Below are 25429 nucleotides of genomic sequence, written 5' to 3' on the forward strand. Positions count from 1 at the left end.
GTTATTCTACATAGCCCATCGATCGTGCAAGATGCCTCTTCATCATACTCAGTCCACAGCATCACATGCATCCTCAGGACACAGTCATCTGTAACTCCCAGTGAAGGATGCAAGGCTGCAGTTCAGCTCACCTTTTAATGATCTTGAAAACTTCACGAGCAGTAGATTCTGATATCTGTCTGCCACTCATGAATGTGCCTCCATTTGGAATCTACCAATTTCCCAATGCCTAGCCATGGCATTTGTGCTCCTGAAAATGTTGACACTCCATTTAGCCCTTAAGGAACCAAATCACTGATGATAAACAGCACACCTCAGATGTATTGCAGCCTCGCTTTGATCCCATTTCAGGGCTACACATTTTCATCCCATATGCACAATGGAAACCAGACACAAATTGTTGGATGCACATAACCATTCCGACTGACTATCTGAGAGCTGGCAGAGGGTTAATGTTAGTAGACACAGATGCCGGCACAGACACAATGGGCTGAATGGCTCTTTCTGTGACATAACTTTTCTATGGTTCTAGGAGATGCTAGCTAATTCTTATGGCCCCGTGCTGCATCGTCCCATCTCCATGTCAGCCATCTGAGGAATCTGCACACAACTCCCACTCGCACACTTTTAACCATCTAGCAGGAAACGCAAGGACCAATATGTGTCATCGAGCTCAAAAACAGAGGTGCGAAGGTGGGCACTAATCTTGGGATGATGTACACGCAGACATGAAATAATGCTGCAGGCAGGCAGGCATGCATTAGTGCTCAGAGTTCGTGATCAGAGGTAATGCACACTCAAAGCTGATGGAAGTACATGCAGGACAATGAAAGATGCCCCATTCTCTATGCATGTCGATATTTCATTATCTAGGATACACATTGAGCACTCTACGATGCAGAAATACCGGGGCACTAAAGCAGCCTCCAGGTTCTACACTCATGACTCAACATCAGATGAACCTCTGATGCAGGCTCAGGGGTGCCTTGGCCAACCACAAAGTACTTTGAGGTTAACACTTCACTCATGTCAGTACTGAGCAGAGAAATGACAGACTGTTATGAGGTGGTTCTATACACCATAGAACCTAGACACATGATGGGACAACTGTGATGAGGGGGCAAGGGGATGCGCTGGCATATTGGCACTATGACCTCAGACTGTACACTGAGACTCCTCCATCATCCGTTGCAATCTGTTGACCGTATCTGACAATCAGGCCTGATATTCCTGCAAGTGTCGTTGCAGCTTCAACATCTGTGTTAGGGCTAGATCCAGAGGCTCATCATCTGACTTGGACGCAGCAGACCTCTAGCCTCCAGTAATCCTCCAAGTGTCGGGGACCTTGGATGTCCCTGCCTTTGCTTGCTGTGGACCAGAAACTGTGCTGTGCTCACCAAATTGCGACCCCAAGCCTGTTCTACAACTAGGTTCCACCTAGGTGTGCGTCTTTGCTCGTGGAGGGTGCGGGTGAACGCTGTGACTGCGCTACATCTAGTGGGTCCTCAGGATCCTCATCTAAGGTGTTCTGGGGGCTGGGGGCGAGGGGCTAGCCGTCAGTGGGCCTCCTCCATTTCCCACTGGTGCCTGTCAAAGATAGAAGAGATAATTAGCAATTTGTTGCACTGTAACCAACATTACAAAGCACTCTCAGTTTCATTGGGTGAATGATGAGCGGGTGATGGGTCCTCACTTGCTTATTCTTGAAGAGAGCAGTCTTGCCCTCAGCACAGGCGTGGTGCCGGTCCTCACTGGCCAGCTCTGCCACGGGTGAGGGGCCTGAGCTCAGGCAACCCCCCTCCAGTCTGGGATCTCCTCCTTTTGTTGTGGGCAATCTTCTCCTGCATAAAATTAGATGGACAGACTGAGTAGGACAAGGCAGATGACAAGGATGCCTGCCTCCTGTGAGTGTTCAGTGCAAGGGCTTAGTATGTGACTGCGCTGATGGGAGAAGAGATGTGAGAAGAGATCAAGATGTCAAAGTGCGTGTGTAAGAGAGAATCAGTAGTGATATCCCTTGTGCTGTTAGTATGTGTGATCCCTGTGGAATGTAACCCTGTAAATGCCTGATGGGCTTGTGAGAGTTGAGAATGAGGAGGTTGGCTTACCCTGGCTGTGCAGATGAGATCATTCATCCTTTTTCTGCACTGGATGGCAGGCCACTTCTGTGCTGAGTTGGCACTGACCACACTGGCCGCCACCTCCCAAGCCGGAGAGGTTGGGTTGGTGGACCTCCTTCTCCCATCATTGGGGTAAAGGATGTCCCAGTGTGCTTGCACCACATCCAGAAGTCACGTCAGCGCATTGTCACAGAACTTGGGGGCACACTCTGCTTCTTCTCCTTGATTGCCATCAATCTCTTCAAACAGTCCTAGGCTGCAAACAGTGAAGGATGCGTGCGGCTGCAGTTTAAATATGGTGCCCGGAAAGATGACCCAATGAGGTCACTGCGAGGCGGACAAATCACAGTCTGCCCCCACCACGAGATCAAATGTGCTTCCTATTCTTGCATATTTAATAAGCTGAAAAGCAATCTGGCACGGAAACTCGCCATTGCGAACGGCAGGAAACGTATAGCTTTTCCCAACCGCCACAACACTTGGTCTCCAGAGCAGAAAATCCCACCCATTAACTCAATTTCTCTCTCCACAGATGCTGCGTGGCCTACTGAGCATACACTGTATTTTCTATTTGTATTTCAGTTTTCCAGAATCTGCAGTATTTTGCTTTTGTAGATGCTCTGGGTGTTCATTGTTCTGAGATATAGCAGTCTCATCCATGTCAAATGCAGCCCAGCCCCTCGTGTTGGGCACTCGGCAATCAAATGACTTCGATGGGAGCAGACCTAGAGTAGGAAATGAAACCAGTGAAACGTGACCCAATCATATGTTCCCTCTGACTTTCGGGCACGTTGAGGCTGGATAAGAAAGTCTGCTGTACATCTGTGCAAGACTTCACATACAGCAGTAAGAGATATTCTAGCGTGTGGAGGGCTCTACTACTATAGGAATTGAATGTATTGAGTTTCTGTCAGATATTCATCAACAGGACACCTACTATCTTAATCATCAGATAAATAATGCATAGGTATTATCCTCTTCAGAATCCTCACTTTCTGCATTATCAAACAGTACTGAGATGCACTGAAATAGCACTGACAAGCTTCCTGCTTCCTACTTGTTTGGTACCTCCTGGTTCAGCTACCAATGTCAAATAACAACATAACTATCCAAATAGGAGCACTCTCAACCACTCCAAAAGATGCATATCCCATTTTCCCTTCATCATCTTGTGGATTGAAGTTAAGCTATAGCTTCATTTGAGGAATTGCCAGTGGCTAAACTGTAGTTATCAACAGAGTCAGTTTAAACAGCCAGAAAGATAAATGTGATTTCTTTAAAGGTCAGAATCCTATTGAATCTGTTATTTTGTGTGGAAGCTTTCACAGGGCAGAATTTTCTTCCCGTCAGATGGGCTGAGCAGGAGGACGCGCAACTGATCACCACCTGTGATCAACTGCGTGCTGCCATTTTCTGCAGGTGGGCCAATTAAGGCCCGCCCAACGTGATGCGCACCCAGAAGGGCGCGGCACTACCTGTGCGGGCGAGGGGAGGAGGGAGAGTCAGGGCCTGCACTCCTTCACACATGTGCGAAAAAGCACAGCTCTTGTGCCTCAGGCAGATTAATTTGATTGTGAAAAATGGAAAAACAAAAATTATTCAGACATGTCCCCTCATATGACAGTGTCACATGAGCTGGGACATGTCTAAGAATTTTAATAAAAGTTTTTATTAAAGTTATAAACCCTACATGAAACCTCATCTGCCTGTGGATGAAGTTTCATGAGAAATGCGAAGGCCACCTGGGCTCTTCGCCTGCCTGCCAACTTTAAGGTTGGACGAGCAGCCCAGACAATCAGTTTAATTAACTAATTAATGATCTTAACAGGCCTTTGCCAGTTTGGTGGGCACGCAGCCGACTCCAGTGCACACCCGCCAAACTGAAGATTGGAATGATGCACTATGACATCGGGATGCACACCTGACGTCAATGCGTGTCATTTACACATTGGCATGTGGCGCCACCCCCGCATGCCGAACAGAAGATTCTGGCCACAGAATATATTATAAAGTTCCCAGTAACCTGAAATTGTGAAGTAAAATCATGTCACTATATTGAAAACCAAAGTAACTTGCACAAAGTAAACAACATGGGCTGTGTTCATTCTGTAAATAACTTCCTTAAGAGCTGCACAGCAGTTAAGAATTTGGATATAAACTTTTAATTTCCATACTGTCGTTATATTTTGACATCTCTTATACCAATAATAAACTCTGCGCGCCCACCAAACTGTCAAAGGCCTGTTAAGACCATTAATTAGTTAATTAAACTGATTGTCTGGGCTGCTCGTCCAACCTTAAGGTTGGCGGGCAGGCGAAGAGCCCAGGTGGCCTTCGCATTTCTCATGAAACTTCATCCGCAGGCAGATGAGGTTTCATGTAGGGTTTATAACTTTAATAAAAACTTTTATTAAAATTCATAGACATGTCCTAGCTCATGTGACACTGTCATATGAGGGGACATGTCTGAATAATTTTTGTTTTTCCAGATTCCATTGTCTCCAACTTGTGTTTTCTATCTTGTCTGAATTTTATTGGTCAACCCAAAAGGCCCTGCATGACCATATTTAATGTTGTGAAAGGTGCAACCTTGTCCTACTTGCCTCAGGCTAGATCCCTGATCTGCAGTTAGCTGATTCCAGCTGGGGCAGCAATGCACTTAGCTTCAGAGCCTCTGGCATAGAGATGATAAAAGTATTCAAAGGTCTTACTCTTGTTCAATATCCAGAAAAGCCTGTTGAAACTGTAGAGTTGTGAACATCAAGTGAAGACAGAATAGTTTGGTTGTGATGTCACTGCTCAATTCCCCAAATTTAATGCAAGGATTGCATAAATTAGTGACCACTAGACGGAGCCCACTGCCCACTGATGTAAACCCTAGTAAGGTGGCAGCACCTTCAGAAGGGGTGTCATTTTCTCTTGAATTTCTGCTCTCAGGGTGGTAAATCATTGGAATTCTCTATCCCAAATAGCTGTGGGGGCTGAATAATTGAATATATTCAAAGCTGAGATAGATTTTTGAACTGTAGGGGAGTCAAGGGTTATGGGGAACAGGGAGGAAAATGGTGTTGAGATCAGGTCAACCATGATCTTATAATGGTGGAGCAGGCTCAAGGTGTTGCGTAGCCTACTCCTGCTTTTATTTCCTACATTCTTAAGGAAATGGAAGCTCTTTTACTACTAGATTTCAACAGGTCCAGAGTTGACTGCAGGGTGAGACTGAGCCAAACTTGTTGATCCAAAGCCATTTGTAAGCCAAGTTGTTAAAGTGTTTATATATTTTAGGATAATTGTACATACAATGCACATTGTTTTGCCTAGAGGCAATGGGAATTCAATTAATAATAGGATGCTCTCAAGTTGAGACACTCTATGCTATAGTAAAAAATGCATTTTAAAATATCTAGTAACTCACTCTCTAGATCCTATTTTGTCCAGGAATTAAAAATATATTGGAGTCAGGGAAAAAGGCAGCTGTCAGAAGTGCTCTCCTGGAGAGAGAGAGACAGTACCTTTCTTCAAATATAAGTTCTTCCCGGAAAAGTCTGCCATAGCTATTTGTGCTTTCTAAATCATCCCAGACAGAAGCATAAATCTGCCAAAGCACTGCAGGAAGCTCCCAGGCATTCAACTGCATTGGTTATGTGTTTTACCCAACAGAACAGCTAGACTCAAATCAGCAGGAACACATTAACAGCTGGATGTAATCACTCATAAAAATTAATCAATGAAGGAGCAAAGTTCAGATTAATTGGCTAACAGCTACAAGAAAACCTCAGGATTCCTTTTTCAGTTGTTAAAAAATTTATTATTTTGCCATGGCATAGCACCTCTCAAACAAAATTTGCATTTCTAAGCCCTTCAATTTTAAGTTGAATATCTTTGTAGGCTCTCAAATTTTAGAAACAACATTTAAAAAACACTTTTTTTAATTAAAATCTTTCCAAGTCATAAAATAAACATTTTTTAAAATTATGCCAGCAGTAAAATGGAGGCAGTGAGTTACTTATGCTTCTCTGACTTGTGCAAAACTCCATCATTTATTTTATAAACATCAACCATATATGAGTTACTTTGGTTCAAGTCTCCTACTATAAAAGTTTCAAGATTCTGAAAATTAACTACTAAATTCACATGGGCACTATTCAAACAAAAATGGCTTTCAGTTACAGAAAAAAATGTAACTTAAGGAATGAGATTTTTATTGTATTAAAGAAACTGAAATCTAACTGAGCCTAAAAATTAGAGTTAGCAATATTAATCGATGAAAAACAGCAACTTACATTTACAAAATGCCTTTGATGCAGGAGAGGAACATGAATGGGTTTAAGGAGGAAATTCCAAAGCACAGGGCCATGCAACTGAGGGCATAGCCACCAATGGCAGAGAGAAAAGGAGTACACGTGAGGCCAGATTCAGAGGAATAGATATTCAATTAGTTGCAGGACTAAGTCATAATGAGGGACAAGGTCATGAAGGGATCTAAACACAAACACATAGATCGTATAGGGCAGAGAGATAGGTGAGCAGAATTTTGTGTAGGATAGGGTGCAGGCAGCAAAATTTTGGGTAAGCTGTAGTTAGCAGAGTGGCTGATGGTTTAACAAGACAGGTTCAGTTAATGGTGGAAGTGAGCAATGTTAGAGGTAGAAGTGGGAAGTCTTTGTTATGGAGAAGAGATGGGGTTGAAAGCTCAACATAGACGTAAACAGGAAGCTGAGATCATGAATAGTCTGGTTCAGTCTGAGGCAGTGGCCTGGGAAGAGGATGGAGTCATTGTCAAGGGTAGGCAGTTTAACATACTTGCAAAACATTCCTCTGCCTATTTTAGCACTGACATTAGCCTATATATTTTATTGTACTGATTCCTGCACTAAAATAATGAGCAGAGGAAAATCATACAAATGCATTAAACATTCTTGCAGTCATACCACTAAGTCATTTCTAGCCTCTGATGCCTTCAATTCCTATCCAATCCTAAGGCAGGTAGCCTTTTTATATAATTGTAGGGAAAGAGAGTAAAATGGTCAAGTATGGTCTTACACAGGTGATATTTCAAAACAATTCAGGAGCTGTAACCAGCTGTACACCACTAAATGGGCATATTTTGTGCATATCAGCCCACCACTGGAACAGAAACAAAAACTTACAGTGGCTGTAAAACAATAAGCAACAATTGTCACTATGAAGATTACGTCAAGGTTTTTACAGGTAATTTTCATAGCTTATTACAATGCTTACAATTAAGTAAATCCAAGGAACACCCAAAGTATATTTCTAATATAAACAAATCACTGAAAAGAATCAGCCCATTAAGCTATCCAAATGGGGACTACTGTCTAGTCCTTAACGATGTCTTTCACAGTTTTCATGATTGCCTTTGCATCAATCTCAAACCTTTGCAGTAGCTCAGCCGACGTTGCACTAAATGGTACACCACACACTGCCATAGGGTGCACTATAATGGAAGGTTCTGAAGTGAGGGCAGCTGCCACTGCTTCACCAAGACCACCTACAAGTAAACAGAAAAGCTCTTAATGGTGTAGATGTAAGAATAGATGTACTATGTGAAATACCCATAGTAAGCTTTTGTTTAATATAAAACATATACACATACAAAAAAAGACTAATTCTGTAGTGGTTGCAAATGTACAAGAGTAGGTCTGGGTACAGCAATTAGCTTTTCCCATGAACAGTTGAGGTAAGGAACATATTACGTGAATATTAAGTCAAGAAAATACTGGGTAGCAGCTGGTATGAATAGGGTTGCAGATTGATACACCGGAAGGAGATAAGAAAGGAAGGTCACATTGATCCCCAATTTCTCATTTAGGGGTATAATAAACAACAAACTGATCTAATTGCACAGACTTGATAAAGAGACAATAACCAGGAATAGTTATACGCATTGACATAATGCCATTATGTTACAAGGGCAAAATTATGTTCTCACACCAACAGCCCCCTCTCAGTTGGTCCATCCATGCTTTTGTTTCCCAATATGTTGAAGCAGTCAACAGGAGTGATTTCAGAAACTGAAAGCAAGAATGCATTAGGCTCCCATTTAACATAGGCATCAGAGGTCCAACCTTCACCATTACCAACTGTTCTCAGTAAGAACCAGCTTCAGGAAACTGACAAAGGTAATTCTGTTTTATATGATTACAGTCTATCTTCATCAATTATGCATTGCATACCATAAGTAGTACTTTGTTTCTCTATTTTTGTCAACTGGCTATTTCTTACACCTCATCAGGACCTAGAGACCTGCATAGCCATCAGGAACATGCCACGCAGAGGACAAACCGGTCATGCACAAGAAGTGATCCTTTTAAGATGCGCACGATGGCTGAGAGGCAATTTTAAAGAGCCTGCAGTACAAGAAATAGGTTGCGCACAGCAAAGGGAAATTAGAGGGATCATTTGTGAAGGGGAAAGGGGAATGGTATGGCCATAAACAATTCTGCAACTGTAATGAAAGAGAAGCCGAATAAAAACTTAACTGGCAGATTTTCATGGTTTATTTGTAATAATAATATCTTAAGCATATTCTGTAGCTTCTGTACAATTCTATAACATTGTATAGGGTAAGGTAGTGGAACTAGCTAAACTGATTTCACAGAGAGCTGGCATGGACTTGATGAGCTGAATGTCCTCCTCCTCCTGTGCTGTAACCATTCTATGATTCTACAGACACTGGACCTTCTTGGGGGCTTGTCTTGCTGTGGCTTGTGGGAGCAGTTAAGACATATTTTTAATCTCCTGAGGTCATCCCTGGAATGCGATCTTTGAATTTTATATTTGGTACCTATATCTCATATACTGCATTGTCTTGGCATCTTAGGTTGCAACTAGTCTGTGTTCATCCAACTTTCATACAGAATACAGGATGGGTGGGTGATATGTCTCAGTAGCCTAACAAACGTTATGAGCTGTGTGTGAAAATGCAAACGTTTGGCCCATACAATGAACCATAACATAATAAAGCACAGCCCACCATCCTTGTGCTGGCCCAAATGCATTTTAAAACCATACCTTCGTAATAGTGGTCCTCCACAGTGATAACATGCTTTTTTTTGGTGCCTTTAGTACAACAAATGATCGTTTTATCATCAAGTGGTTTGATTGTAAATGGATCAACCACTCGAATAAATATACCTGTAAAATCAAATTCATTTTTGATTGCATATTTGACCATTTTCATTTGATTGTACATAATGCAAATATCTTAACATTCCTAAATACAGATTCCCAAAATCCCTTATACACAAGGAAAGGAGAGTGAAGAGAACAGTGGTAATTTGAAAGCTTGATTTTCTTTGCTGGAGGCTTCCCCAATACATTGAAATCCTTGTCCTCATCTGTAAATACTTTTATGTCTTTGTTCCATCCTCTTTGATCGCCCACATTTCCTCTCCAAAGCGTCTGTGCATCACTCCCTATATCAATTTGCTCAAGAACCAAGCAGTCTCTCTCCCAGACTTCGATACCTTCATCCTCATTCTCTTTAGTGAAGACGGATGTGAAGTGTTCGTTCAACACTCTACCGATGTCCTCTAGCTCCACCTATAGATTGCCCCCTTGGTCCCTACTCTTTCCCTGGTTATCCTCTTCCCATTTATATACTCATAGAATATCTTGGGATTTTCCCTACTTTTACCAGCCACAGCTTTCTCATATCCCCTCTTAGCTCTCCTAATTGCTTTCTTAAGCTCCACCCTGCACTTTCTGTACTCCACTAATGCCTCAGCTGATTTGCTTCCCTTGGACCTGCTAAAAGCCTCTCTTTTCCTTCTCATCGTATCCTGAATATCTCTGGTCATCCACGGTTCTCTGGGCTTGTTACACCTTCCTATCACCCTAGAGGGAATATGCTGAGCCTGTACCCTCCCCATTTCCTTTCTGAATGTCCCCCACTGCTCTTCTATAGATTTCCCCACAAGTAGCTGATCCCAGTCTACCTTGGCCAGATCCTGCCTTATTTTACTAAACTCCACTCTCCACCAATCCAAAACATTTTTTTGCAACTTGTCTATTTCTTTGTCCATAACAAGCTTAAATTGTACCATGTTGTGGTCGCTATCACTCAAATGCTCCCCCACCACCACCACCTCAGCCACCTGTCCGACTTCATTCCCCGGAATTAGGTCCCGCACTGCACCATCCCTTGTTGGACCGTCTACATATTGACCTAAAAAGTTCTCCTGTACACATTTCAAGAAATCCACTCCATCCAAGACCTTAACATGATGTCTATCCCAATTAATGTTGGGAGAGTTGAAATCACCTAATATAATTACCCTATTGTTATTGTTTTTGCACACCTCCGCAAACTGTGTGCATATTTGCTCCTCAATTTCCCACTGACTATCTGGGGGGGTCTATAATAAACACCTAACAATGTGGCTGCCCCTTTTTTATCCCTAAACTCTACCCACAAAGCTTCATTCGATGCCCCCTCCAAGATATCACCTCTCCTTACTGCAGTAACTGGCTCCTTAACTAATAATGCAATGCCTCCTTCTCTTTTATCCCCTCCCGTCTCGCCTGAAGAATCTATATCCCGGAATTTTGGGCTGCCAATCCTGCCCCTCCCCACGTCTCAGTGATGGCTACTATATCACAATTCCATGTGTCAATCCTCATCCTTAACTCATCCGTTTTACATCTAATACTCCTGGCATTAAAGTAAAGGCCATCCAGCCGTGCCTTCCTCCCTTGAAACTTAATGCAGCTGTACTCCCTCTGACTTGATTGTTTTACTGTATTATGATATAGTTCAATTTAATACTTCAGTGTCATGCTGAAAGGAGTGATGCATTATCTGAGGTTTCAGTTCCATAATAAACTCATTCGCATAAAGATGCTCAACAATCAAGTAGAAATGAAATTCCACAACATTCATCCAATAGCAAGTAAATCAGTTTTATTCTACTTTTTAGTACTTAATATGGTGGATTCTTTTAAAAGGTAATTAAATCATATAATGTAAAATGCATCACAATCTTCATTGTTAAAATCTGATAGAATTGTGATAAAAGAAAAAGCGTACTGCAAGAAAGAAACCACTTGTAAAGAGTATGTTCACTAAATTAAAAGCCTGCAAAGAAAGACAAATTTACTTTTATACACTTTCAACAGCCATTGTTTTATATTTACCCTCTTCAGCCAACTTAGCAGCTGCAGTCAATGTCTCCTGCATTGTCACCCCAGCAGCAACGACCGTGACCATATCCTTATCTGTCTTCTTCAGAACCTGCCAGAATAAGCAATTTTCTTTAACAACTGTTGGGACTTTTTTGATTGACATAATTTTAATTTAAGCACAGAATAGGTTTTACAACAAAATTGTTTTCTGTATGAATTATTGATATCCTGGAGACAAACAAAATAAACCAAGTTCAAGCTGAATTATGAGTCAGCTCAATTTTAAATTTTTGATCCGTAACAAAGGCTGTTTGAAATGGGGCATTTATATTGCAACTGTTGCATTTGTTCCAGTTTGGCAGTACCCCACATATAATTCTCAGGTCCAGGAGGAAAATGATATTTACCCACAGAGTTCCTCACTGAACAAACAAAAGTTGATAATTAAGGAGAACGTATTTGGGGGTGTCAGCATTTTCTGAAGCATTGATTTATTCTGTGTCCCCCATCATCCCTGACTGTTTGAAACAGGTTTCACACAAAGTATTTATATGATGTGGGATGTTAAACTCAGTGCGAGATTACTGCCTCCAGGGCTCACACTGGAATTGGGTGGAGTCCCGATTCCTGGATTATATTGCAATATGAGCATCAGCACAGAACCAACTTCATGGCAATGCTAAAGTTGCTGTATTGTCATCCAAATCCAGAGCCGCACACACTGCCTCTGCCGATCACAACTCTGCTTAACTAAACTATTTGCAAAAACAAAACCAATCCCAAGTCTGTTTCCTACAGCTAAACTTAATACCTGAAAATGCCACTGTAGATCTGGTTAGTGCACATTCGAATCAAGGGCATTTTTCATGAGGTGAGTTATACTACACTGTCACTTGAACAGTAAACAACAGGACATTGGTCCTCAGGTTTCCACTGCAAATGGGCAATACCACATAAACTAGCATAAAAGTCGATCTCATGCAAAGGCCAACCCCATGATTTTTGGCCTAAAGAAGCCATAATTTTTCATAAGCCTCATGTAAAAGTTTCAGGGATCAAAGCCTAAAAATTTCAGAACCAAAGGGTACTTGGATTATGAAGAGAAAAGCCATTGTTTTAAATGCTTGGGCTACAATTGGAAAGTAAGAGTGAAACCAACCAAATGCTTCCCAACATGGGAAACAAGACATAATTACAGTGATGGGTTAGCAGCTGAGATTATAAATGCTGATTTTCTTTTCAAAAAGAGAGAGAATATTGTTCAGAACTCTGCATAGTGCAAAGTAAAAGTGGACTCATTTACATACCACTCAAAAACTGTAGCACAGGAAGAATACATTTTTAAAATGCAGTGGAATTATAGATTAGGTTTTTTTTGCAGCAGTATATGGTTAAGAATATTGAGCACAGGATAGAGTTTGAAAAGCTTATTAACATACTTCAGCTCCTTTTTGTGTGTTAAAAACCTAATTAAATCAATCTGACAATACATCAGCTTCCTGTCACTAAAGGTCATTGTATCTATTCAATGTGGCCCGAATCAAGCACCACGAAAACAATACACGTGTAAAAGTCGCCCCCTTAACTTTCGGCCTATATGTATATGTGGTAATTTAGTCATTTCGTTCAATTAAATAGTAATTGATACATTTTTCCAACAATGAACAGAACTACAGTCTGTGTTCACTGTATGCTGCTTCCATAGTGTAAACAAAGACAATCAGATCTACAGACTAGAAATACAATGCTATTGCATTCAGAATCACGAATCCAGCAGATTGAGATCAGTGTTCAAAGATAGAGATCATCAGAATTTTTAGGCTATTAAAGGTATACAGGAAAGATAGGAAATGAAGAAAAGGGGAGATGGTGGTATTGATTGAGAACATTGCAGCGCTGGACAGAAAGGATGTCCCAGATGGGTCAAGGACAGAATCTATTTAGTTAGAGCTAAGGAACAAAAAAAGTGCAATTACTTTGTTCGATGTAGGAACAAATTTGAAAGGAAGTTACAGAGAGGTGCAAGAATGAGACAGTAGTTATAAAGAAGGACTTCAATTATCCACATATAGTCTGTGTTAGTAGTAGACTGGGTTAGGACTGTTTTATCCTAGCCCTTATTATTGGGGGCATACAGTACAAGAGCAAGGAGGTTATGTTAAACTAAAACACTGGTTCAGACTCAACTGAAGTACTGTGTCCATTTCTGGGCCCCACACTTTAGGGAAGATGTGAAGGCTTTTAGAGAGAGTGCTGAAAAGATTCTCGAAAATAGTTCCAGGAATGAGAACTTCAGTTACACAAATAGGTAGATTGGAGAAGCTGGGGCTATTTTCCTTGCAAAAGGGAAGTTTGAGAGAAAATTTGTTAGAGGTATTAAAAATCATGAGGGCTCTAGACAGAGTAGATGGATAAAAATGGTTCCCACTGATGGAAGAATCAAGAACTAGAGGGCACAGGTTTACAGCAACTGGGAAAAGAAGCAATGGAGAAAAGGGGAGAAACTTTTTCATACAGTGAGCGGTTAAGATCTGGAATGCGCTGCCTGAGAGTGTGGTGAAGGCAGGTTCAATCAAGGGAATTGGATTATTATTTGAAAAGCAAGAATGTGCAGGACTATGGGGAGAAGACACTGCAATGTAACAAAGTGAACTGCTCATTCAGACAGCCAGCGCAGACAAAACAGGCTGAATGGCCTTCTTCTGTACCGTAACAATTCTGTGATTCTGTAAATTGATTGATTGTCTTCAATATTGAGTCAATATAACTTTTAAGATTCTGAAAATGCTTTGAGTCTCTGTCATCCTGTTGTGACAACCAGTGTTAACAGTACCTATCCCGTAAATTTCACTTGCATACAATTTTAGTTAGTCCCATTACCTGCATGCCCTCTGATCCATCTGAATCTGCACGAGGTGCTGTGAGTAATTATGCAACTGAGCTATTTCTAGAGAATTAAGTCCAATTTGCTCCAGCAGGACTAGTACCTGTTCTTAACTATTTAGAACTAACGTGTATGACAAGGTGAAAAACTGAAATTTGATCATCAATATCTGTAAAATTTAATTTGAAACTTTGAATTCTGAGGACTATGTGGGAGATAACTAGGTTGATACAGAAAGGTTGCACATCATTAGAGGGTAGAAAATGGTTATATAAAAATGGACATGTCGGTCCATAACTGGTTACTTTTTTGTTGATTCATAAATAAATTAAACAAAAGAAAGTAAGCTAAGATAAACTGTAGGTGTCTCTGAAAACAGAGAACAGAATGTTAATCAGATTTCCAGCATCCGCAGTATTTTGCTTTTATTAGAATGTTAATCAGGCTTGCTAGTTAACAGTAGTAGGATGATTATTCAGACATTAGGACTAAAACTGAGAAACGACTCCAAAGAATTTGCATGAGTTCCTCTTACTTTGTTACTTACCTTAGCTTTGCCAACCTCAAATACTTCAGTATTTTTATAAATTATTGTAGTTTCTGGTCGGCTGGTTCGAATGAAGCAAATACCCTAGAGGCATAAAGCAAAGAATCAAATATTATGGCTTTATCCACATGAATAGTTTAAAAATCCAGTACAGAATATATCATGAGGGAAGAACAATTCTTAGAAGTTCTATTCATTAGGTAAATATATGCATCATCTCAAAATGGTGCAAGATGTGCTGAGCAGTGAATTGGAGGTTTTAAGGATTCTCCAGTACTGCAAAAGATTTGCTAACAGACTTTACTTGAAAGCATTTTATGTAAAATTACAGTATGGTTTAGTGGCAGTATTGTGTTACCAATGCTGGACTTTACAAGAGGGATACCTTTTTAAAATATCTCCGTTAACTTAAGGTAAAATTGGGAATTCTAGAAACATGCAGGCTCACAGGCATGCCTAGGTGATCTGGTTGCCATCGGGCAGAAATTTGTTGAAATCACAACTGTATGCAGGAACTCTCAAAGAGGACAGATTGTAGGCATAAATGGGTATTTTTCTGGTTGGCAGGGTGTAACGAGTGATGTGACACAAGGATCAGTGCTGGGGCCTCAATGTTTTGCAATTTATATAAAATAACTTAGATGAAGGCACCAAAGGTATGGTTGCTAAATTTGCTGATGACACAAAGATAGGTAAGAAAATAATTTGTGAAGAGGACACAAGGGGGTTACAAAGAGATATCAATAAGTTGTGAGTGGGCAAAGATCAGACAAATGGAGTACAATGTAAGGAAATGTGAAATTGTTCATTTTGGCAGGAAGAATAAAAAAGCATATTATCTAGATGTTGAAACGTTGCAGAGTTCTGAGATGCAGAGGGATTTTGGTGTCCTAGTGCATGAATCACAAAAGGTTAGTATGCAGGTACAGCAAGTAAATAGGAAAGCTAATGGAATGTTATCGTTTATTGCGAGGGGAACTAAATACAAGAGTAGGGAGGTAATGCTTCAGTTGTATAGGGCATTGGTGAGACCACATCTGGTGTATTGTGTACAGTACTGGTCTCCTTAATTAAAGGAAGAATGTAAATGCATTGGAAGCAGCTCAGAGAAGGTTTATCAGACTAAAAAAATGGAATAGGAGGGTTGTCTTATGGGGAAAGGTTGGACAAGCTAGGCTTGTATCCACTGGAGTTTAGAAGGCTAAGATGCAACTTAATTGAAACATAGAAGATCCTGAGGGATCTTGACAGGATGGATGTGAAAAGGGTGTTTCCCCTTGTGAGAGAATTTAGGGGCCACTGTTTAAAAATGTGTCACCCATTTAAGACATAATTGAGGAAAAACTTTTACCCTCAGAGGGTCATGAGTCTTAGGAACTTTCTTCCTCAAAAGGCAGTGGAAGCAGACTCTCAATATTTTTAAGGCAAAGCAAAAGGGATTCTTGATAAGCAACAGGGTGAAAGATTATCAGGGGTACACAGGAATGTGAAGTCGAAGTTACTATAAGATCAGTTATGACCTTATTGAATGGCGGAACAGGCTTGAGGGGTCAAGTGGCTTACTCCTGCTACTAGTACATATGTTCTTCTGCTTTTTGTGGGGAAGTGAGAGAAAGCATGCGAAAGCGCGAGGGTCTGTGTGGGGGCACTAGCCAGAGCGAGGGGCAGAGCGAGAGACAGCAACTACTGCTGTGTGAAGAAACAAGGCAATTACTGCGTAAAGCACAGGGAAGGACGGTTTTGCGTTAACAATCAAGCAGGATGCCTGAGAGAGTTGGGGTTCTGTTCAAAAGGAAGGTGGCAGATCCAACAGGGCTTTTGCTGATTTAAGGACCAAACAGTACTGAAGTGGGCCTTGCTGATGGAAGTTGGATCTGGAACACAGGCTGAGTGGAACAACTCTCGAAGAACACTAACATTTGACCTAGTGTAGCAGGGAGAAGCAAGTCTGCTAGAGAGATTGGAGTAACTTTGGGCTAGGTTTTGTAAAGGAACACATCTGCTAGAAGTGCACAGCAAAAGGGGTTGCAAGATGTTTCTCAAGTGCATTGATTAGTTAATGCGAAAGCAACTTATCTTTAATTAGGTGTATTCATTGCCTGTAATTAATGTTTGATCTATCCTGATTTGTTCGTTTGTTACAGTAAAAGTTTTAAAAAGTGAAATCTTGTCCATAAGCTTATTTCTGTTGGTCATTTGGGAAACTCATCTCTCTTTAAAACGTATCAGTCTCTACGGGGATTGTAAGTGTCACCTTTAAACCAAATTTATGGGTTCAGCTCCATTTCAGAACCTGAGTACATAACTTAAACTGGCACTCAGTGCATAAACGAGGAACATTATCTTCTCAGGGTTGTTGTTTTTAGAATATATTTAACAGCTATGCCCGTGCATGTGGTGAAAAAGATTCCATGTCTTCATCCAAAGCAATCATGGCGTCCGAGCCAACTTTCATTCCTCAACCAAGTCCACAACTTGACTGCTACAATTGGCTACTAAGCAGTGACTATAATTCAAAAGTAATTAATTGCCTGTAAGTGCTTTGGGACATCTTGCAGCCATGATTTGTCATCCATAAATGCAAGTTCTTTCTAATAAATAAGTTAAATGCTATGCCAGTAAGTCCAAAGTTATGCCCTGGTTCAAAATAAACTTGTCATGATTAATTGTGTCATTTAGTCTGCAATCAAACAAAATTGAAACTTTAAAAGGGATTTTCTACTGCAACTTTAGACTATTTTTATTCATTTTACCTGCAAACGTGTTGCTATTTGGTGTGACAGCACATCACATTTAGCTACTCACTACATTACAACAGTGCAGGACACAATCAATGCCACTGACTATCCAAGCCAGCTGTTGTGGAATAGCTTTGAACAAAGGCCCTCTAGTGCAGGAGATGAAGACTGGCATCCCAATTTGTTTATGTGTGTAAAGTTTTTCGTCACCTCTCAGGACAAATATGACAGGGCTACACGATAACTCAAGGTGTGGGATAATTGTGTCATGTCCATAAGACATGAAAGAGATAATAAACCGTTTAAATCAAACCTTACTTTCTGCTTATTTAAATAATGCACTTTGCTGGACCAAAAACATGGCTGTTATAGGTCACATAATTTGCAAGTTGGCTACAGTTCTGGAAACTTCCAACAGTAATTAAATGACAAAACTCAACCCTCATCCTTGTGGAATCTCACACCTATCATTGTGTGGACCCATTACAATCAACGAAACAAGGGAGCAGAAGGCGGCCTGTCTCCCCAGCTTGGACTTATACCGGAGAACCATCGAAACTCATCATACCTGCGGAGGCATTAATAGCAATGAACAATTCAATAACAATGAATTTTGACCAAAGACAAAGAAACTGATCATTTACCTAAAACTGACTTGTCAAAGGGCAACACCACATAACCTAAAACAAAAATAAAAATACCTGGAAAAACTCAGCAGGTCTGGCAGCATCTGCAGAGAGGAACACAGTTAACGTTTCGAGTCCATATGACTCTTCAACAGAACTAAGGAAAAATAGAACAGAGGTGAAATATAAGCTGGTTTAAGGCGGGGTGGTGGGACAAGTAGAGCTGGATAGAGGGCCAGTGATAGATGGAGATAGCCAAAAGGTGTCATTGACAAAAGGACAAAGAGGTGTTGAAGGTGGTGATATTATCTAAGGAATGTGCTAATTAAGGGTAGAAAGCAGGACAAGCAAGGTACAGATAGCCCTAGCGGGAGTGGGGTGAAGGAATCGAAATAGGCTAAAAGGTAGAGATAAAACAATGGATGGAAATAAATTTAAAAATAATGGAAATAGGTGGGAAAAGAAAATTTTATATAAATTATCAGAAAAAAAATATTAAGTTCAACAATTTTAGATCATGAACTCTCTCCTCCATCCCCAACCCTTTCCGATCCCCCCCTTTTTTTCCAATAATTTATATAGATTTTTCTTTTCCCAACTATTTCCATTATTTTTAAATGTATTTCCATCCACTCTTCTATTTTTACTTAGTTCTGTTGAAGAGTCATACGGACTCAATACGTTAACTGATGCTGCCAGACCTGCTGAGTTTTTCCAGGCATTTTTATTTTAAATTTTGTTTTGGATTTCCAGCATCCGCAGTTTTTTGTTTTTAACCACATAACCTAAGCTCTTCTGGCCTTTGGGAAGTTTTAATGTTATGTTCCTGGACTCCCAGGGCAGTCTACAACCTGCCAATGCCAAAGCAGGACTCCAGGTTGACAAAAGTCTTAACTTCCTTGAAGCCTGGTTCTCTGGAAGATTCTTGCCATCGCCAGCAGAGCGGAGCAAGTCTCAGAATACCAACCTCATTTTGCTGCGTCATCACCAACTAAAAGGAATTTTGCAACTCCTGCTTTCAGCTAGCTGAGCCCGCCTGAACCTTCACTGGTCTCTGACATTCATGTGAATTAATGTCCATATCTTTGTTTCTTTTCTTTTTCAAAAGTTATTCCTAGTTGTAAGTCTCTTTTCTTGTGTGTACCCCTTATGTGTCCCAGTGTGTCCTGGGGGTGAGACAGGATAAGTAGTTGCAACAACCATCCCCCGAGTTTGAATGTATGAATAAACCATAATTTTGATTTAACCCTAAAGAGAATTTACTGGTGAGTCACTTTAAAATTGACTTTACAAATTTGAAGAGAGTTTGGGGGAAAACAACGCCACAGCCTATTAAAAAAAATTAAAACATCTCTGCTTAGGGGCAGACAGCGAGAAAAATAAAGAAGTTCAGTTTGCCTCTCTGCCCTGTCTTAACAATTGGTTTTAAAAAAATACAACTTGGCTTTAAAATTGGTCTATAATTAGGGATAATACAATTTTAAAGCATGCTGCTAAACATTGCATTTTATACCTTGGTGTTAGCAGCCAGTTCCACAGCCCGTTCAGTTGACACAGCATCACTTGGATAGAAGATTGTTGCTGTGGGAATGGCACGGAACATAGCAATATCCTCCAGACCCATTTGGGAAGGTCCATCCTCACCTAAGAAGAATTTGAAACATCAGAAACATTATCACAGCCCATCTCCCATTGTTCAATTTGAAGATGCCCTGCATGATCAGCAATGAGTAAGGTTCAATCTTTGACAAAAACAGAATTACCTGGAAAAACTCAGCAGGTCTGGCAGCATTGGCGAGAAGAAAAGAGTTGACGTTTCGAGTCCTCATGACCCTTCCACAGAACTGAGTGAATATAAGGAGAGGGGTGAAATATAAGCTGGTTTAAGGTGGGGGTGGTGGTGGTGTGGTTGTAGGGACAAGCAAGCAGTGATAGGAGCAGATAATCAAAAGATGTCACAGACAGAAGAACACAGAGGTGAAGAAGGTGGTGATATTATCTAAACAAATGTGCTAATTAAGAATGGATGGTAGGCCACTCAAGGTACAGCTCTAGTGGAGGTGGGGTGGAAAGACTAGCAGGGCATAAAAGATTTTAAAATAATGGAAATAGGTGGGAAAAGAAAAATCTATATAAATTATTGGAAAAAACAAAAGGAAGGGGGAAGAAACAGAATGGGGGTGGCGATGGAGGAGGGAGTTCAGATCTAAAGTTGTTGAATTCAATATTCAGTCCGGAAGGCTGTAAAGTGCCTAGTCGGAAGATGAGGTGCTGTTCCACCAGTTTGGGTTGGGCTTGCCATTTTAACACTCCACCCTGCTCTCTTGCCCACATGTCTGTCCTTGGCTTGCTGCATTGTTCCAGTGAAGCCCAATGCAAACTGGAGGAACAGCACCTCATCTTCCGACTAGGCACTTTACAGCCTTCCGGTCTGAATATTGAATTCAACAACTTTAGATCTTGAACTCCTCCTCCATCGCCACCCCCTTTCTGTTTCTTCCCTCTTCCTTTTGTTTTTTCCAATAATTTATATAGATTTTTCTTTTCCCACCTATTTCATTATTTTTAAATCTTTTATGCCCTGCTAGTCTTTCCACCCCACCCCCACTAGAGTTGTACCTTGAGTGCCCTACCATCCATTCTTAATTAGCAGATTCGTTTAGATAATATCACCACCTTCAACACCTCTGTGCTCCTTTGTCTGTGACAGCTTTTGATTATCTGCTCCTATCACCACTTGCTTGTCCCTACAACCACCGCCACCCCCCCTCCCCCCACAACCTTAAACCAGCTTATATTTCACCCCTCTCCTTATATTCACTCAGTTCTGTGGAAGGGTCATGAGGACTCAAAACGTCAACTCTTCTTCTCCGCCGATGCTGCCAGATCTGCTGAGTTTTTCCAGGTAATTCTGTTTTTGTTTTGGATTTCCAGCATCCACAGTTTTTTGTTTTTTAGGTTCAATCTTTGGTTCTGTTGAGTTAGCCAAAAGGGACAATATGCCTTGGGAAAATCAATTAGGGCTTCTGGCTCAATCACTATCCACTGACCCCCTACTGGAGGTGTATGTCTGTACCCTAGGGTGAGCCCAAGATAAATTAATAATCAAGAATGATGTCGGCTGTCCACAATCACATGCAAAATATACATAAGATACTGAACTCCAGTGTAAATTCATTCTTCAGGACAGGTGTGATACTGCAAAAAGGGCAATAAAATTGTCTCGATAAATTAAAAATTAGTTTAGTAGAGCCAGTTAAATCAAACTCACCAATTGAGATACCACAGTGGGATCCAACAAGGTTGATATTGCTTTCAGAGATTGCTGCCATACGAATCTGATCAAATGCTCGTGAGAAGAAAGTAGAAAAAGTGCTGACAAATGCAACAGTCCTATCCCTTGCACAACAGCCAACACCAACACTCACCTATAAAGTGAAATGCAGAATAAATAGCAACCATTTGGCTAACTGCGGAAGCAGTGAGCAAAAGTTCTTTTTTCCTTTCACTTCCTATTTTTCACAAGTTGGTTGCATTAACTGATGAAGGAAAATAAGGCAGAAAATTCTACCCAACAGACTCAAGATCGTGAAATGCTTTAAAGATGATAACACAAGGGAGATGTTTTGATTGTAGCCTGTCACGATAATAAATTACAGTGCCAGTCTCAACTCTTTTGCAAAAAAAAAAGTAGTTAAGGAATATATTGGTGGCATTAGGGTTAGGGTTAAACTGCAGATGCATTAGGCAAGGATAACAGGTAAATAATATGGTGATGGTCAAGGCCAAACTGTTCCAAATACCTCCAGAAAAGTGAAACGGTCAGTCCATTGTGCACTTTAGTACCACTTTCAACATTACATGATGTAGAGTTAATTTATCCCTACTGTCTGTTTTTATTTTCATGTACAAATTAAGAAACTAAAAGAAGTTACCATGTTTTGCTCTGCAATGAAACATTCAATATAACGCTTAGGATGTTCCTTTTTGAACATTTCTGAGAATGTTGAGTTCTTTGTATCACCGTCTAATGCAATAACACGGTCATTACCATGACCTAATTTTGCCAGGGCAGTTCCAAAGGCTTTTCGTGTGGCTACCTGGAAGAACAAAATAAAAGATAAATGAAACATAATAATATCCATGCTTGTGTTTTATTAAAAGATGGAGTCTTGATACAACAGTATAAAAGAGGTTTCTTATTGGTTTGCCTGGAGGGGAGGAATCAGATAAAATGCTTTTTTCTTGGGGGGGGGGGAGGAAATTCCATTTACGCTCATAAATTTGATGAATGTTTCTATCCCTGACATTCAAAACTAGTCCACAGTCCAATGCCTCTTGTGAAATATTTACATAATACCTAAGTGGCCATAAAAATGGAAATATTTATCAAAAACAAGAATAAGGAGAAAACCTCATGAAAATAGAAACACATGAACAATTTCGTTTAAATGCAGTGCAATCAAGCAACAATAAAGTAACACAGTATAGGCTGAGTAATCTGGAGGCATCTAACGCCTTCACAAAGGATCTAAATTAGCTAGATTGTACAAGTACATCTGTAACACAATCTCAGATTTCAGGTGTTTCGCTCCATGCTATCTGAACCCCTTGATGGTGTTGCAGCCTGGATCAAGCTTTGCTCCATGTTTGCTATAATCAGGCTATAACTGAAAATAACATAAGAAATGTGTCAGTCAAACAGCGTCACCACTTTTGGCTCAACTCACATGGAAATAACAGATTTCAGCTTGGATTCTAATTGTGACAGAATTGTATCCCTGTCTGTCCAAATTACTTCTGATTCTAGGCTGCAACAATTGAAAAAAATTCTAACACATTGCACTGCTTATTCCACTGGATCACTAAACAGCTAACCTACTACCAATATTTAAGATGGCCTGGATTTAGCAACATCGCTCACCAGTTATTATAGGATAAGTTGGACAGCAACTTCTAAGTCCACACATGCGCAGTTAGCTGCAGAAATCCAGAAGCTGCTGTCCGACATTCCCTGCTTCTCCACTAGCTATTTTCCTTGCCAATATACCCGGCATTGAAATCCATGTAAGGGTGCATGTTTGCTGTACTTAGCCACTAAAAGCATGCCAGAAAATGTTGGGGTTGGTGCATTCAGGCATAAGCAAATTTTTAACATTGTGATATATTTTAATTACTTCCGAACAACTGCTCTGGTATCAACTTTCAGAATTAAGTTATAGTTGGGAGATTCAAATTTTTAAAAATTATTTCTCTCTTATCCGAACTTTCTTTCCCTCTCCAACTCACTTCCTGTACATGATGTTACAGTGCATATTCTAATTTATACCTCTTGGTTGAGTTTCTGCATGTCTCAGTGAGGGTTCTTCAATCTAACCGACTGAAGAGATACATTGTCAGTGGGCCTGCTCAAATACATCACAGCTCCCCATAGAGGGCACTGGATACGATCTCTACCATAAGTCGCTGCTGAAAAGCCTGTGATAAGTTCATGGGCAACTTTAAACATAATTAATGTCAAACATGTCCCTCCGTGGGTTATTTTAAATATTAACCTTGAATTTGCAGTGGATGAGAGCCTGGAGACAGGCACAATTTGTACAATGGCCAAATACATGACCTAAAAGATTGCGAATTTTGGGCGTATTTCAGTACATGACGGACTTGGATTGTTTATAACTCATCATTGGGTATATTCTCTTCTGGTTGCACCGACATTTCTGACATTAGGTAAAGACAAATGTCTATATCAACTCAGAAAATTAACTACCCATCATGCTATGAAGTTCAATGGTAGTACAGGATATCAAATGTCATTCTAGATCTTGCTTTTTGTTGATTAGCTACTTATTGAATTAGCTATTGTAATTTTATTAGAGGGAATCTGAAAATCTAGGCACTTTTTAAAAAAAGGTACAAAACTTATAAATGTTGATGTTTAGAGGGACTTCAGTTGCTTGTACAATGAACACAAAGTTAGCATGGCATTACAGCAAGCAATTAGGAAGGCAAATTGTATACTTGCCTTTGTTGCAAGGAGACTGGAGTACAAGAATAATGAAGTCTTGCTACAATTGTACAGGGCTTTGATGAGATCACACTTGGAGTAGTGTGTGCAGTTTTGGTGTCCATATTTAAGGATATACTTACAATGGTTCACTAGATTAGTTCCTGGAATGAGAGGATTGTCCTATGATGAGCAGCTGAGTAAATTGGGCCTATATTCTCTGAAGTTAAGGAGAATGAGAGATGATCTCACTGAAACATTTAAAGTTCTGAAGGGGCTTGACAGGATACTTCCACTGGCTGGGGAATCTAAAACACAAGGCCACAGTCTCAGGATAAGTTGCCGATCATTTAGAACTGAGTTGAGGAATGTTTTCGCTCAAAGGCTTGTGAATATTTGGAATTCTCTGCCATTGAGGGCTGTGGGTGATCCTTCGGCAAATATATTTAAGGCTGAGATAGCCATATTTTTGGTCTATCAGGGAGTCAAGTGATATGGGAGCAGATGGAAAAGTGGAGTTGAAGCCCAAGGTCAGTCTAGATCATACTGAATGGCGGAGCAGGCTGAATGTCTTTTAATACATAACACAAAGTAGACAAAGTTAAAAAAAGGATTATAAATATTTGTTTTTATTTTTTGATTTAAAAATTGCTTAATTAGTGAATACTGATGGCATCATGGACAAGACAGGCTGGTAGGAGTTAATGTGTAAGTGATGAATTATGACACAAGGGCACTGCTAAGATATTTTACAGCGTAACAACATTTTTAACGCTACTAATTCAGATTCCTGTGTTTCACTTCTCCTTTAATCTTCCCAACTGCATTACACAATGCTTAAACAAAAATAGGTGTTGAAATTAATCAACTGCCTGATCTGTTAACCAAGCGCCAAAAAAAAGAGGTTTTGCAGGAGTGAAGCATCTGGCAGAGTTCCCCTTTCCTTATTGCATTTGTGTATATTTAGTTTTATTTTTAAATCCCATTAAGTTGCTGCAGTGTAAGGTGAAAATAGCGCAGAGATCGCAACAGGGCATCTGAGACCTAGTTGAACAACTGGACAGACACAATCTCCTTAACCCATATGATTTAAGGATTGGGGAATGAAGAAAAAGGGGGTAAATTAGAATGGAAGAGTTAATGTCAAATCAGGTACCGAAAGAGAAAGAAAAGGAAGGAAAAATAAAGACTGGCTAAGAGAGAGGGAAAAAATTAAAAACATTAAATTAAAAAAATCACATTTTAAAAAATCTCCTCAAATAATTCACAACCGACAAAAATGAAACTCCATACTTACAACTGTTCAATTTCTAGGGAAGAGAGTTCAATTCACAGCCATTAACAATTACATTTTTAAAAT

General features: G+C 40.3%; 1 protein-coding gene across 1 annotated transcript in view; it reads right to left on the reverse strand.

Annotated features, from left to right (window-relative positions):
- Window positions 1-5905: 5905 nt before the first annotated feature.
- LOC121279919 (transketolase-like) overlaps window positions 5906-25429 on the reverse strand; it is a 45747-nt gene continuing 26223 nt past the window's right edge. The window contains exons 8-14 of the mRNA XM_041191483.1: window positions 21998-22162; window positions 21334-21490; window positions 19576-19706; window positions 14699-14782; window positions 11280-11376; window positions 9156-9278; window positions 5906-7632 (exon numbers count right to left, since the gene is read on the reverse strand). Coding sequence (XP_041047417.1) covers window positions 7460-7632; window positions 9156-9278; window positions 11280-11376; window positions 14699-14782; window positions 19576-19706; window positions 21334-21490; window positions 21998-22162 — 930 coding nt within the window. The 3' untranslated portion in view covers window positions 5906-7459. The remainder of the gene's footprint in view (window positions 7633-9155; window positions 9279-11279; window positions 11377-14698; window positions 14783-19575; window positions 19707-21333; window positions 21491-21997; window positions 22163-25429) is intronic.

This window comes from Carcharodon carcharias, chromosome 7, assembly GCF_017639515.1.
Source record: "Carcharodon carcharias isolate sCarCar2 chromosome 7, sCarCar2.pri, whole genome shotgun sequence".
Lineage (NCBI taxonomy): Eukaryota > Metazoa > Chordata > Chondrichthyes > Lamniformes > Lamnidae > Carcharodon > Carcharodon carcharias.